General features: G+C 62.0%; 2 protein-coding genes across 3 annotated transcripts; both read right to left on the bottom strand.

Moving 5' to 3' along the window:
* Window positions 1–136: 136 nt before the first annotated feature.
* TMEM147 (transmembrane protein 147) lies at window positions 137–6,593 on the bottom strand. 2 transcript variants are annotated; one of them, XM_065859738.2, is made up of 7 exons: window positions 6,119–6,593; window positions 5,343–5,412; window positions 4,774–4,839; window positions 3,499–3,635; window positions 2,336–2,420; window positions 888–1,009; window positions 137–281 (listed from the first exon to the last, which is right to left on the bottom strand). In XM_065859738.2, the coding sequence occupies exons 1-7, from the start codon at window positions 6,448–6,450 to the stop codon at window positions 155–157; spliced, it is 939 nt and encodes a 312-aa protein (XP_065715810.2). In that variant the 5' UTR covers window positions 6,451–6,593; the 3' UTR covers window positions 137–154. The 2 variants fall into 2 exon arrangements, with proteins under 2 accessions (XP_065715810.2, XP_071656673.1); XM_071800572.1 differs by lacking the exon at window positions 4,774–4,839.
* Window positions 6,530–14,928, bottom strand: LSR (lipolysis stimulated lipoprotein receptor). Its single transcript, XM_071800569.1, has 10 exons — window positions 14,841–14,928; window positions 13,719–13,997; window positions 12,668–12,787; window positions 11,134–11,175; window positions 10,431–10,577; window positions 9,274–9,411; window positions 8,375–8,416; window positions 7,874–7,927; window positions 7,058–7,518; window positions 6,530–6,902 (listed from the first exon to the last, which is right to left on the bottom strand). The coding sequence occupies exons 1-10, from the start codon at window positions 14,872–14,874 to the stop codon at window positions 6,867–6,869; spliced, it is 1,353 nt and encodes a 450-aa protein (XP_071656670.1). The 5' UTR covers window positions 14,875–14,928; the 3' UTR covers window positions 6,530–6,866.
* Window positions 14,929–15,302: the final 374 nt, after the last annotated feature.

The following is a 15,302-nucleotide window of genomic DNA, read 5'->3' on the forward strand; positions in this document are numbered from 1 at the left end:
GTCCCTCGGGCGCCTCGGTGCCACGTCCAAACCTCCCCCCGGTGCCCCCGCGACCCCGAACTTTGGTTCCGCCCCCAACTTTTTGGTTCTGCCCCCAACTCCCGGGTCCCCCCCGAACTCCTGGGTCCCTCGGAACTCCTGGGTCCCTCGCTGTTTATTGTTTCGGGGGGGGTAGCAGCGGCACCAGCACCCGCAGCGCCCCCAGCCCCAGCGCGGCCGCCCCCAGCGCCCGCAGCCCCAGCGCCCCCCAGGGGCCGAGTCCCAGCGCTTGCCCCGCCCACCTGCGGGGAGAACACAGGAAAGGGGGCGGGGCTTCAGCGGGGGGACACGCCCCCTTCGTGAAACCACGCCCCCTATAAGCAACATATAGATACCTATATATATTCCCCCCCCACCCCCAGCATTCCCATGGTTCAATGTAATTACAAGCCCACATCCCCAAGGGACCCAGGAGTGCCCCAAGGGACCCAGGAATGCCCCAAGGGACCCCGGAAGGCCCCAAGGGACCCAAGAGTGCCCCAAGGGACCCAAGAGTTCGGGGGGGACCCAAGAGTGCCCCAATGGACCCGGGAATGCCCCGAGGGACCCAGGCATACCCCTCTATCCCACCCCCCAGCCATACTCAGCCCCGCTCAGCCCTTAATACCGCCCCTTTCAGCCAGCTCCACCAATCACCAGCCACGTTCAGCCCTTAGTCCCGCCCCCCAGCCCCGCTCCACCAATCCCCAGCCGCGCTCTGCTCTTAACCCCTGGCAGCCCACCCCGCTTCACCATGACACCCCTCAACCCGCCCTCCAACCAATCCCATGCTTCGCTCAACTCTTCACCCCGCCTCCCCTCCCCGCCCCGCCAATCCCGCCGCGCCGTTGCCCGGAAGCGCCGCCCACCCGATGAGGAAGCCCTCGTAGGCCGCGGCGCCCAACATGGCGGCGAGCGGGAGGCGCAGTGAGGGCGGCAGCTCCGGGCGGCCCCCGGCCCAAAGCAGCGCGGCGGCCGCTACGTGCCGGGCCTGTAATTAACGCTAATTAGCGGCTTAATTAACCAATTAGCCACCCCCGGGGCGTCAGGGAACCCTCCCGGGGGGAGAAAGAGCGGTAATTAAGCGTTTTGGGGTAATTAATGGAGGGTTTAGGGGGGATTGGCGCCAAAATGAGGGGATTGGCGCCAAAATGAGGGATTAGGTGCTAATTAGCTGATTAATGACGCTAATTAGGAGATTAATAGCGCTAATCGGGTAATTAATGGCGCTGATTGACTCCCCAAAAGTGCTAATTAGCTCATTAATTGCGCTAATTTGGTGATTAATAGCACTAATTAGGTGATTAATAGCGCTAATTGGGTAATCAATGACACTAACCACGTAATTAATGGTGTTGATTAGGTAATTAATAATAATTAGGTAATTAATGGCGCTGGTTTGGCAAACAATAGCGCTAATTACATAATTAATTGCTCTAATTAGGTAACTATTTATGCTAATACGGTAATTAATGGCGATAATTAGGTGATTAATGGCACTAATTAGGCGACTAATAGCACTAATTAGATAATCAATAGCACTAATTAGTTAATTAATGCTAATTAGTTAATTAAGCCCCGCAGGGTGATTAATGGCTGGTAATTAAGAGCCATTTGTGCTAATTAACAGTCCCAGTTCCCTCCCAGTATAAACCAGTATGGACCAATATAAACCAGTTGCCCCCCAGTTCCTCCCAGTCCCCCCCAGTTCATCCCAGTTCCCTCCCAGTTCCCCCCATTGACCCTCCCAGTCCCTCCCAGTTTAACCCCAGTTCCCCCGCCCCCTCCCAGTATAAACCAGTATGGACCAGTATAAACCAGTATGGACCAGTATAAACCAGTATGGAGCAGTTGCATCCCAGTTCACCCCAGTTGCCCCCATTGACCCTCCCAGTGCCCCCCAGTTTAACCCCAGTTCCTCCCAGTCCGCCTCCCACCCCCTCCCAGTATAAACCAGTATGGACCAGTTGCCTCCCAGTCCCCCCCAATTCATCCCAGTTCCCTCCCAGTTCATCCCATTGACCCTCCCAGTGCCTCCCAGTCCATTCCAGTCCCTCCCAGTCCATTCCGGTCCCTCCCAATTTAACCCCAGTCCCCCCTTGCCCCCCTCCCAGTATAAACCAGTATGGACCAGTTGCCTCCCAGTCCCCCCTAGTTCATCCCAGTTCCCTCCCAGTTCATCCCATTGACCCTCCCAGTGCCTCCCAGTCCCTCCCAGTCCATTCCAGTCCCTCCCAGTTTCACCCCAGTCCCTCCCAGTGCCCCCCGCCCCCCTCCCAGTATAAACCAGTATAAACCAGTATGGACCAGCACTGACCAGGCTGATGTTGGAGTCCAGCCCCATCTGCAGGTGCCGCCAGTCGAACTCCACCCCCCGGGCACCCACCCAGAGCGGGACGCACCTGCGGACCCAGGAGTGCCCCATGGACCCAGGAGTGCCCCAGGGACCCAGGAGTGCCCCAAGGCACCGAGGAGGGACCCAAAACACACCCAGAGGGACCCAGGAGTGCCCCATGGACCCAGGAGTGCCCCAAGGACCCAGGAGTGCCCCCAAAAACACCCAGAGGGACCCAGGATTGCCCCATGGACCCAGGAGTGCCCCCAAAACACCCAGAGGGACCCAGGAGTGCCCCATGGACCCAGGAGTGCCCCAAGGACCCAGGAGTGCCCCCAAAACACCCAGAGGGACCCAGGAGTGCCCCCAAAACCACCCAAAGGGACCCAGGAGTGCCCCAAGGGACCCAGGAGTGCACATCCCCTATAGCCCCCATATGACCTCTCTATGTCCCCTATAGCCCCCATACCTCCCTTATGTCCCCCATATGTCCCCTATAGCCTCCATATGGCCCCTATAGGGTCTCTACGTCCCCCATATGGCTGCTATAGACCCCCTATGTCCCCTATATGTTCCCATATGGCCCCTATAGCCCCCGTGTGACCTCTCTATGTCCCCTATAGCCCCCATACATCCCCTACAGCCTCCATATGGCCCCTATACAGCCCCTACAGCCCCCATATGGCCCCTATACGTCCCCTACAGCCCCCATATGGCCCCTATATGTCCCCCATATGGCCCCTACAGCCCCCATATGGCCCCTATACGTCCCCATATGGCCCCTATACGTCTCCTACAGCCCCCATATGGCCCCTATACGTCCCCATATGGCCCCTATACATCCCCTACAGTCCCCATATGGCCCCTATACGTCCCCATATGGCTCCTATATGTCCCCTACAGTCCCCATATGGCCCCTATACGTCCCCATATGGCCCCTATACGTCCCCTACAGTCCCCATATGGCCCCTATACATCCCCTACAGCCCCCATATGGCCCCTATACGTCCCCCATATGGCCCCTATACGTCCCCATATGGCCCCTATACGTCTCCTACAGCCCCCATATGGCCCCTATACATCCCCTACAGCCCCCATATGGCCCCTATATGTCCCCCATAGGCCCCTCGGGGTCCTCCTGGTACCGGGAGGAGACGAGTTCAGCGCCGGCCCAGCCCAGAGCGGCCACCAGGATGCGCAGCTCCCCCCGGCCCGCTCCGCGCCACAGCGCCACCTGCAGGCCCAGCAGGTCCAGCACGTCCAGCGACGCCCGCAGGAACTCCTGCGACACACGGACACCGTGGGGGGACACACGGGGGACCCAGGAATGCCCCTCTTGGTGGGGGGGGGGGGTTTGGGGCACTCCTGGGTCTTTTGTGGGGGGCTTGGGGGCATTTCTGGGTCCCTTTTAGGGGGTTTGGGGCACTCCTGGGTCCCTTCTCCCCACCCTTGGGGCACTCCCCAGTCCCTTTCGGGGGTTTTGGGGCATTCCTGGGTCCTTTCTGGGGGGTTTGGGGGCATTCCTGGGTCCCTTTTGGGGGGTTTGGGGCATTCCTGGGTCCCTCTAGGGGCACTCCTGGGGCCCTTTTGGGGTCTTTGGGGCACTCCTGGGTCCCTTCTCCCCACCCTTGGGGCATTCCTGGGTCCCTTTTTGCGGGGGGAGGGGGGAGTTGGGCATTCCTGGGTCCTCTTAGGGCACTCCTGGGAGACTTTTGGGGCTATTGGGGAACTCCTGGGTCCCTCTGGGGCACACCTGGGTCCCTTTTATTGGGCTTTGGGGCATTCCTAGGTCCCTTTTTGGAGGGATTTGGGGCACTCCTGGGTCCCTTTAGGGAACTCCTGGGTCCCTCCCCCCGCCCTTGGGGCACTCCTGGGTCCCTTGGGGCACTCCTGGGTCCCTCCCACAACCCTTGGGGCACTCCTGAGTCCCTTGGGGCACTCCTGGGTCCCTCCCCCCGCCCTTGGGGCACTCCTGGGTCCCTTGGGGCACTCCTGGGTCCCCTCCCACCACCCCTGGGGCACTCCTGGGTCCCTTGGGGCACTCCTGGGTCCCTCTCAGAGGTGTTTCGGGCACTCCTGGGTCCCTTGGGGCACTCCTGGGTCCCCTCCCACCACCCTTGGGGCACTCCTGGGTCCCTTGGGGCACTCCTGGGTCCCTCCCCCCGCCCTTGGGGCACTCCTGGGTCCCTTGGGGCACTCCTGGGTCCCTCCCCCCGCCCTTGGGGCACTCCTGAGTCCCTTGGGGCACTCCTGGGTCCCCTCCCACCACCCTTGGGGCACTCCTGGGTCCCTTGGGGCACTCCTGGGTCCCTCCCCCCGCCCTTGGGGCACTCCTGAGTCCCTTGGGGCACTCCTGGGTCCCTCCCCCCGCCCTTGGGGCACTCCTGGGTCCCTTGGGGCACTCCTGGGTCCCCACTCACCCCCAGCAGGTCGAACCCCCCCGACGGCCCCTCCCAGGTGGGGAAGAACGTGGCCAGGACCAGCATCTGGGGACCCAGGCGTCCGGGAGGGACCCAGGCGTCCGGGACCCCCCCAAACCCCTCCCAGTCCCCCCCAGTCCCTCCCAGTCCCCTGCAGTCCATCCCAGTCCATCCCAGTCCCTCCCAGTCTCCCCCAGTCCCCCCCAGTCTCTCCCAGTCTCCCCCAGTCCATCCCAGTCCCCTCCAGTCCATCCCAGTCCCTCCCAGTCCATCCCAGTCCCTCCCAGTCCCCTCCAGTCCCCCCAGTCTCCCCCAGTCCATCCCAGTCCCCTCCAGTCCATTCCAGTCCCTCCCAGTCCATCCCAGTCCCTCCCAGTCCCCCCAGTCTCCCCCAGTCCATCCCAGTCCCTCCCAGTCTCCCCCAGTCCCTCCCAGTCCATCCCAGTCCATCCCAGTCCCTCCCAGCCTCCCCCAGTCCCTCCCAGTCCATCCCAGTCCCTCCCCAGTCCCTCCCAGTCCCTCCCAGTTCCCTCCCAGTCCCTCCCAGTCCCTCCCAGTTCCCGTCTCACCTTTCCCAGTTGCACCAGTACATAGGTGGCTCCGGCCTGGACGCAGCGCCAGAAGGCGCTGTACTCCGACCTGCCCAGTATAGACCAGTATAAACCAGTATAGACCAGTACAGACCAGTATGGACCCCCCACAGCCTTCCCAGTCACTGTACCTTGATCTGCTCCCACTATAAACCAGTATAGACCAGTATAGACCAGTATGGACCCCACTGAACCCTTCCCAGTCACTGCACTCTGACCTGTCCAGTATGGACCAGTATAGACCAGTATAGACCAGTCACTGTACTCCATTCTGCTCCCAGTATAAACCAGTACAAACCAGTATAAACCAGTAACGACCTTCCCAGTCTCTCTACTCCGAGCTGCTCCCAGTATAGACCAGCATAAACCAGTATGAACCAGTATAGACCACTAATAACCTTCCCAGTCTCTGTACTCCATCCTGCTCCCAGTACAGACCAGTATAGACCAGTACAGACCAGTATAGACCAGTAACACCCTTCCCAGTCACTGCACACGGATCTGCTCCCAGTATAAACCAGTATAGACCAGTATAAACCAGTAACACCCTTCCCAGTCACTGCACATGGATCTGCTCCCAGTATAAACCAGTACAGACCAGTATCGACCACTGTATACCATTCCCAGTCTCTGTACTGCATCCTGCTCCCAGTACAGACCAGTATGGACCAGTATACACCCCCCAACATTCCCAGTAACCCCCAGTTCCCCCCCAGTCCCTCCCAGTATATCCCAGTCCATCCCAGTTCACTCACAGGCCGCTGCACTTATAGGTGATAAAATAGGGGAAATAGGCCAAAGCGAAACAATTCCCGAAGTGAAACAACGTCATCGCGCAGGGACCCAGGCGTCCGGGGGACCCAGGAGTGCCCCAGGGGACCCAGGAGTGCGGGGGGGACCCAGGAGATCGGGAGGGACCCAGGAGATCGGGAGGGACCCAGGCGTCCGTGTGGTTGTGGGGGTGACCGGAAGCGGAGGATGCGGTTTCCGGGACTACAACTCCCAGCGCGCACCGCGGTGGGGATGGCGGCCAATCAGCGGCGAGGCCACGCCCCCTCGCCCGAACCCCTGGGTCCCCTCGGGGCATTGGCGCCAAAAGGTTCAGGAACCCCCAAAAAACCCCAAAATTCACCCAAATTTCACCCAAAACTGCGGGAAAGGCCAAATTTCTCTAAAACTCGTTTATTCGGCCCCCAAATCGGGAGGATTCGGTCACTGGATTAAAAAAAAACGGCCTCAAAAATGAGCCGATTGGCCCCAAAAGCAGACCTGGGAGAGACCCAGGAGTGCCCCAAGGGACCCAGGAGTTCGGGAGGGATCCAAATAGGGGACCCAGGAGTTCGGGAGGGGACCCAGGAGTTCGGGAGGGGACCCAGGAGTGCCCCAGGGACTCAGGCATCCAGGAGGGACCCAGGAGTTCGGGAGGGACCCAGGCGTCTGGGAGGGACCCAGGCGTCCGGGAGGGACCCAGGAGTGCCCCAGGGACCCAGGCGTCCGGGTCCCTCACACCACGAGACTCTCTCGGCTCAGGGCGTCATTCTGGGGGAAAAAAGGTGAAAATTGGGGGTTTTGGGGGCCCCAAGATTCATCAGAACCCCCAAAATCCATCAAACCCCCCCCCAAATCCATCAAAATGCCCCAAAATCCATCAAACCCCCCCCAAATTTACTCCCCCCCCCCCCACACACACACACCTTTCGCAGCCGCCGGGGGGACCCGTGGGGGCGTGGCCTCGCTTTGGCTCCGCCCCCTTCTGTCACGCCCCCTCCCGGTTCCAGCCAATCGTCGCGGGACCTGGAGCGGGGGCGGGGTCCGGGGCTTCCCGCCAAAACCTCCGTCCAATCGTCGCGGGACCTGGAGCGGGGGCGGGGCCGGGGGCTTCCCGCCAAAACCTCCGTCCAATCGTCGCGGGACCTGGAGCGGGGGCGGGGCCGAGGGCTTCCCGCCAAAACCTCCGCCGAGTGCCAGCGCCCCCTGGAGGACGGGGGGGAAGGGGAGGGAGGGGCAGGGGAAGGGGGGACCCAGGAGTTCGGGGGAGGGACCCAGGAGTTCGGGGGAGGGACCCAGGAGTTCGGGGGAGGGACCCAGGAGTTCGGGGGAGGGACCCAGGCGTCCGGAGACTCGTGGAGGGAGGTGATGTCACTGGGAGGTGGAGCTGAAAGAGAGGAGGGACCCAGGAGTTCGGGAGGGACCCAGGAGTGCCCCAGGAGTTCGGGGGAGACCCAGGAGGGACCCAGGAGTTCAGGAGGGACCCAGGAGTTCGGGGGAGACCCAGGAGGGACCCAGGAGTGCCCCAGGGACCCAGGAGTTCGGGGGAGACCCAGGAGGGACCCAGGAGTTCAGGAGGGACCCAGGAGTTCCGGGGAGGGACCCAGGAGTGCCCCAGGAGTGCCCCAGGGACCCAGGAGTTCAGGGGAGGAACCCAGGAGTTCGGGAGAGGGACCCAGGAGTTCGGGGGAGGGACCCAGGAGTTCGGGATCCCAGTCCATCCCAGTTCATCCCAGTCCCACCTGTCTTGGCCGCTCCCGTCGGCTCCAGGAATCGCAGCAGGGGGAGGGGCGGGCCTGCGGGGGACCCAGGCGTCCAGGAGGGACCCAGGAGTGCCCCAAGGACCCAGGTGTATGGGGCCCCCCAGTGACCCCCCAGTAAATTCCCAGTAACCCCCCCAGTGCTCCCAGTAACTCCCATTAACCCCCATTAACCACCAGCAACTCCCCCCCCCACCCCCCGAAAGGGACCCAGGCGTCCGGGAGGGACCCAGGAGTGCCCCAAGGACCCAGGCGTCTGGGGCCTCCCAGTGACCCCCCCAGTAAATTCCCAGTAACCCCCACAGTGCTCCCAGTAACCCCCATTAACCCCCCCCAGTGCTCCCATTACCCCCTCCCCCAGTGCTCCCAGTAACCACCCCAGTAATCCCCATTAATCCCTCCCCCCACCCTTGAAGGGACCCAGGCGTCCGGGGCCGTGATTGACAGCGGGGTGGATTTGATTGACAGGTGTCAGTCACTGACCTGTGTCACCCAGCAGGGGGACGTGGGAGCCTTGGGAGCTGCCTGGGGACCAGTGACACCAGTATGAACCAGTAGAACCAGTATAACCCAGTATAACCCACCAGTGACACCAGTGTGAACCAGTAGAACCAGTATAACCCAGTATAACCCACCAGTGACACCAGTGTGAACCAGTAGAACCAGTATAACCCAGTATAACCCACCAGTGACACCAGTGTGAACCAGTAGAACCAGTATAACCCAGTATAACCCACCAGTGACACCAGTATGAACCAGTAGAACCAGTATAACCCAGTATAACCCACCAGTGACACCAGTGTGAACCAGTAGAACCAGTATAACCAGTATAACCCACCAGTGACACCAGTATAACCCACCAGCATCACCAGTATAACCCACCAGCATCACCAGTATAACCAGCATAACCTACCAGTTACACCAGTATAACCAGCACAACCCAGTATAACTCACCAGTTACACCAGTATAACCAGTATAACCCAGTATAACCCAGTATAAGCCACCACTCACACCAGTATCACCAGTATAACCAATAGAATCCAGTATAACCAGTATAACCCAATATAACCCACCAGTCACACCAGTATAACCCAGTATAACCCACTATAATCCATCAGTGCCCCAAGACCCCCTGAAAGGGACCCAAGAGTGCCCCAAAAGGGACCCAGGAGTGCCCCAAACCCCCCCAAAAGGGACCCAGGAGTGCCCCAAAAGGACCCAGGAGTGCCCCAAACCCCCCCAAAAGGGACCCAGGAGTGCCCCAAAAGGGACCCAGGAGTGCCCCAACCCCCCCAAAAGGGACCCAGGAGTGCCCCAAAAGGACCCAGGAGTGCCCCAAACCCCCCCCCGAAAGGGACCCAATCACACCAGTATCACAAACCAGTGTTCCCAGTTGGTCCCAGTTTGTCCCAGTTTCCCCAGTTTGACTCACTCAGGGTGTGGAGGGGGATGGGTTGGGGGGGGTGTCCATAAGCCACGCCCCCCAGCCCGGAAGTGGCCGCTTTTCCTGCCCAATACACTGTGGGGAAGAAAAAGGGACCCAGGAGTACCCCAGGGGACCCAGGAGTGCCCCAAAGGGACACCAAGGGACCCAGGAGTGCCCCAAGGGGACCCAGAAATACCCCCCCCCCCCCCCAAAAGGGATCCAGGAGTGCCCCAAAAGGACCCAGGAGTACCCCAAACGACCCCCCCCCCCCAAAAAGGGACCCAGGAGTGCCCCAAAGGACCCAGGAATGCCCCAAAACCCCCCAAAAGGGACCCAGGAGTGCCCCTAAAAGGGACCCAGGAGTGCCCCCAAACCCCTCCCAAAGGGACCCAGGAGTGCCCCAAAGGACCCAGGAATGCCCCAAAACCCCCCAGAATGAACCCAGGAGTGCCCCAAAGGGACCCAAAAGGGACCCAGGAGTGCCCCAAAAGGACCCAGGAGTGCCCCAAAGGACCCAGGAGTGCCCCAAACCCCCCCAGAATGAACCCAGGAGTGCCCCAAAGGGACCCAAAAGGGACCCAGGAGTGCCCCAGAGGGACCCAGGAGTGCCCCAAACCCCCTGAAAGGGACCCAGGAGTGCCCCAGAGGGCCCCAGGAATGCCCCAAACCCCCCCAAAAAAGGACCCAGGAGTGCCCCAAAAGGACCCAGGAGTGCCCCAAAGGGACTCAAGAGTGCCCCAAACCCCCCCAGAATGAACCCAGGAGTGCCCCAAAGGGACCCAGGAGTGCCCCAGAGGGACCCAGGAGTGCCCCAAACCCCCTGAAAGGGACCCAGGAGTGCCCCAAACCCCCTGAAAGGGACCCAGGAGTGCCCCAGAGGGCCCCAGGAATGCCCCAAACCCCCCCAAAAAAGGACCCAGGAGTGCCCCAAAGGGACCCAGGAGTGCCCCAGAGGGACCCAGGAGTGCCCCAAACCCCCTGAAAGGGACCCAGGAGTGCCCCAGAGGGCCCCAGGAGTGCCCCAAACCCCCCCAAAAAAGGACCCAGGAGTGCCCCAAAAGGACCCAGGAGTGCCCCAAAGGACCCAGGAGCGCCCCGGGGGTGCCACTCACGCGCTTCGGGGCAGCAGCAGCGTTGGGGGCAGCAGGGGCAGCGCAGGAGGCAGCAGCAGGTGTGGGGGCAGCACTGGCACCAGCACAGCCCCAGCACCAGCGCCACCAGCGCCGCCCCCAGCAGCACCAGCACCACGAAGAGCCAGTCTGCGGGGACCCAGGCGTCCGGCTCAGCCCCCAGCCCCACCACAGGGAGCCCGGACGCCTGGGTCCCCTCCCGGACGCCTGGGTCCACCCCCGGACGCCTGGGTCCCCTATTTGGGTCCCCTCCCGGACGCCTGGGTCCCCTATTTGGGTCCCCTCCCGGACGCCTGGGTCCACCCCCGGACACCTGGGTCCCCTATTTGGGTCCCCTCCCGGACGCCTGGGTCCACCCCCGGACGCCTGGGTCCCCTATTTGGGTCCCCTCCCGGACACCTGGGTCCAACCCCGGACACCTGGGTCCCCTATTTGGGTCCCCTCCCGGACACCTGGGTCCACTCCCGGACGCCTGGGTCCACTCCCGGACGCCTGGGTTCCCTCCCTATGGTCTTTCCCAGATGCCTGGGTCCCCTATTTGGGTCCCCTCCCGGACGCCTGGGTCCCCTCCCTATGGTCCCTTTCCCGGACACCTGGGTCCCCTCCCGGACTCCTGGGTCCCTCCCGGACGCCTGGGTCCCCTCCCGGACGCCTGGGTCCCCTCCCGGACGCCTGGGTTCCCTACCTGGCAGTCCCGGAACAAGGTCGGTGACCCCCCAGAGTGACGCTGAGGGGACAGAAGTGACACGGGAGGGGGGAGGTCAGGGGACCCAGGCGTCCGGGAGGGGACCCAGGAGTTCGGGGGGGACCCAGGCATTCGGGGGGACCCAGGCGTTCGGGGGGAGCGGGCCCAGGTGTTTGGGGGGGACCCAGGAGTTCAGGGGGGACCCAGGAGTTTGGGAAGGGACCCAGGCGTCCGGGAAGGGACCCAGGAGTTCGGGGACATCTGGTTTCCCCCATTCCTACTTCCCAGTCCCTCCCAGTCCCTCCCATTGACCTCCCCATCCCTCCCAGTCCATCCCGCTGAGTTCCCAGTCACTTCCAGTCCATCCCATCGACCTCCCAGCTCCTCCATTGACCTCCCAGTCCCTCCCATTGGATTCCCAGTCACTTCCAGTCCATCCCATTGATCTCCCAGTCCCTCTCATTGACCTCCCAGCCCCTCCCATTGACCTCCCAGTCCCTCCCATTGACCTCCCAGTCACTTCCAGTCCATCCCATTGACCTCCCAGTCCATCCCATTGGATTCCCAGTCACTTCCAGTCCATCCCATTGACCTCCCAGTCCATCCCATTGGATTCCCAGTCACTTCCAGTCCATCCCATTGATCTCCCAGTCCACCCCATTGACTCCCAGTCACTTCCAGTCCATCCCATTGATCTCCCAGTCCATCCCATTGGATTTCCAGTCCATCCCATTGACCTCCCAGTCACTTCCAGTCCATCCCATTGACTCCCAGTCCATTCCATTGACTCCCAGTCCCTCCCATTGGATTCCCAGTCACTTCCAGTCCATCCCATTGATCTCCCAGTCCCTCTCATTGACCTCCCAGCCCCTCCCATTGACCTCCCAGTCACTTCCAGTCCATCCCATTGACCTCCCAGTCCATCCCATTGGATTCCCAGTCACTTCCAGTCCATCCCATTGACTCCCAGTCCACCCCATTGATTCCCAGTCACTTCCAGTCCATCCCATTGACTCCCAGTCACTTCCAGTCCATCCCATTGATCTCCCAGTCCATCCCATTGGATTTCCAGTCCATCCCATTGACCTCCCAGTCCCTCCCATTGGATTCCCAGTCACTTCCAGTCCATCCCATTGATCTCCCAGTCCCTCTCATTGACCTCCCAGTCCCTCCCATTGACCTCCCAGTCACTTCCAGTCCATCCCATTGACCTCCCAGTCCATCCCATTGGATTCCCAGTCACTTCCAGTCCATCCCATTGACCTCCCAGTCCATCCCATTGGATTCCCAGTCACTTCCAGTCCATCCCATTGATCTCCCAGTCCATCCCATTGGATTTCCAGTCCATCCCATTGACCTCCCAGTCCCTCCCATTGGATTCCCAGTCACTTCCAGTCCATCCCACTGACCTCCCAGTCCCTCCCATTGGATTCCCAGTCCATCCCATTGACCTCCCAGTCACTTCCAGTCCATCCCATTGACTCCCAGTCCATCCCATTGACTCCCAGTCCCTCCCAGTCCCTCCCATTCTCACCCAGCACCAGCAGGTAGGTCTGTCCCTCGTTGTCCCCGCTCAGGTCCCCGGTCGATGTCACCGTGCACACGTAGGTGCCGCTGTCCCCCCACGCGGCCGCCCCCAGGCTCAGGTCAGCACCTGCGACCTCCGACCTTTCACCTCTGACCCCTCCCCACGGGTCATCACCCTCCCTGCCCCGGATGCCTGGGTCCATTGGGGCACTCCTGAGTCCCTCCCGAACTCCTGGGTCCCCTATTTGGGTCCATCCCGAACTCCTGGGTCCCTCCTGAACTCCTGGGTCCCTTGGGGCATTCCTGGGTCCCTCCCGCCCCGATCTCCTGGGTCCTCTCCCAGACTCCTGGGTCCCCCCCAAACTTCTGGGTCCCTTCTCCCGAACTCCTGGGTCCCTCCCCAATATTCCCCCAATGTCCCCATTGCCCCCATCGCCCCCAATGTCCCCATTGCCCCCAATGTCCCCATTGACCCCCATTGACCCCAATGTCCCCATTGTCCCCATCACCCCCATTGACCCCAATGTCCCCATTGCCCCCAATGTCCCCATTGCCCCCCACTGACCCCAATGTCCCCATTGTCCCCATTGTCCCCATTGACCCCAATGTCCCCATTGACCCCCATTGACCCCAATGTCCCCAATGTCCCCATCGCCCCCAATGTCCCCATCGACCCAAATGTCCCCATTGACCCCAATGTCCCCATTGCCCCCCACTGACCCCAATGTCCCCATTGACCCCAATGTCCCCATTGCCCCCATCGCCCCCATTGACCCCCATTGACCCCAATGTCCCCAATGTCCCCATCGCCCCCAATGTCCCCATCGACCCAAATGTCCCCATCGACCCCAATGTCCCCATTGCCCCCCACTGACCCCAATGTCCCCATTGACCCCAATGTCCCCATTGCCCCCATTGACCCCAATGTCCCCAATGTCCCCATCGCCCCCAATGTCCCCATCGACCCAAATGTCCCCATTGCCCCCCACTGACCCCAATGTCCCCATTGACCCCATTGTCCCCACTGCCCCCACTGCCCCCAATGCCCCCATTGTCACCTCCTTGGATGGTGACGCCCCGTCCCCTGTAGGCGTCCCCCAGCGTCACCGTGTCCCCCTGTTTGGTGGCCACGATGCGCACGGTGCGCTGGGGACAGTCCCCGTTGTCATTGTCCCCAGCGTCCCCGCTGGGACAGACGGACTTGAACTTCCAGGTGACGATGGGGGGGGCGACGTCGGATGACACCGGGGGGAAGTCACAGCGGAGCAGCACGGGCTGGAACAGCAGCGCCACGTAACGGGACTGGGGGACGGTCACCGGGATGGGGGCCACGGGCGCTGTGGACAGACGGACACCGAGGTGAGGGACCTCCCCGGGGCATGCCTGGGTCCCTCCCGGATGCCTGGGTCCACCCCGAACGCCTGGGTCCCTTCCCAAAGTCCTGGGTGCCTCCCGAACTCCTGGGGCACTCCTGGGTCCCTCCCAGACTCCTGGGTCCCTTGGGGCACTCCTGGGTCCCTCCCGGACTCCTGGGTCCACCCCGAACGCCTGGGTCCCCTCCTGAACTTCTGGGTCCCTCCTGGACTCCTGGGTCCCTCCCTGAACTCCTGGGTCCCTTGGGGCATTCCTGGGTCCCCTGGGGCATTCCTGGGTCCCTCCCGGACTCCTGGGTCCCTCCTGGATGCCTTGGTCCCCTCCTGAACTCCTGGGTCCCTTGGGGCATTCCTAGGTCCCCTGGGGCATTCCTGGGTCCCTCCCGGACTCCTGGGTCCCCTCCCGAACTCCTGGGTCCCTTGGGGCATTCCTGGGTCCCTTCCAGACTCCTGGGTCCTTCCCAAACTCCTGGGTCCCTTGGGGGAATTCCTGGGTCCCTCCCAGACTCTTGGGTCCCCTCTCGAACTCCTGGGTCCCTTGGGGCATTCCTGGGTCCTTCCCGGACTCCTGGGTCCCTTATTTACCCCCTTAATTACCCCAAGACCGTTAATCACCCCCTTAATTACCCCCCCAATTCCCCCTTCAGCCCCCAAAAACCCCTTTAATTCCCCCTTAATTACCCCCCAGCCCCCCAATTACCCCCTTAATCAACCCCCCAACGCCTTAATTAACCCCCCAACGCCTTAATTACCCCCCCAGCCCGTTAATGACCCCCTAATTAACGCGTTAATGAACCCCAGTCCCACCCAGCAGCACCAGCAGCGCGGCCACGGCGGCCATGGCAGGTGTGGACCCCTGGCCCCGCCCACTTCCGCCTCTAACCACGCCCTCTCCCATTCACCTGCACGGCGGCGGCCCCGCCTCTCGCCCCGCCCACCGTGTGCTCAGCCACGCCCCCCGCGGGCAGGTGCGGGCGGAACCATCGCGGCGGCGCCGGGGGGGGGGGACGGGCAGAGATTTTGGGGGAAAAAACGGCGAAATCGGGTTCAAATCGCGCTGGGGTTTTTATGGGGGGGTCGTTGAGACCCCACTGACCCCATTGACCCCCCTGGAGAACAGGGAGGGGAGGAGCTGTGGGGGAGGGGGCGCGATTTGCTGCTCCCCCCCCCTCGGTGAGGCATCTGTTGGGCCTTAAGGACCCAGGTGTTCGGGGTCCAACTTGACGCCAGTTGAGCCCAAGGGTGGTGGGGGGACCCAGGAGTTCGGGA

Source organism: Patagioenas fasciata, chromosome 31 (assembly GCF_037038585.1).
Source record: "Patagioenas fasciata isolate bPatFas1 chromosome 31, bPatFas1.hap1, whole genome shotgun sequence".
Taxonomy (NCBI): Eukaryota; Metazoa; Chordata; class Aves; order Columbiformes; family Columbidae; genus Patagioenas; species Patagioenas fasciata.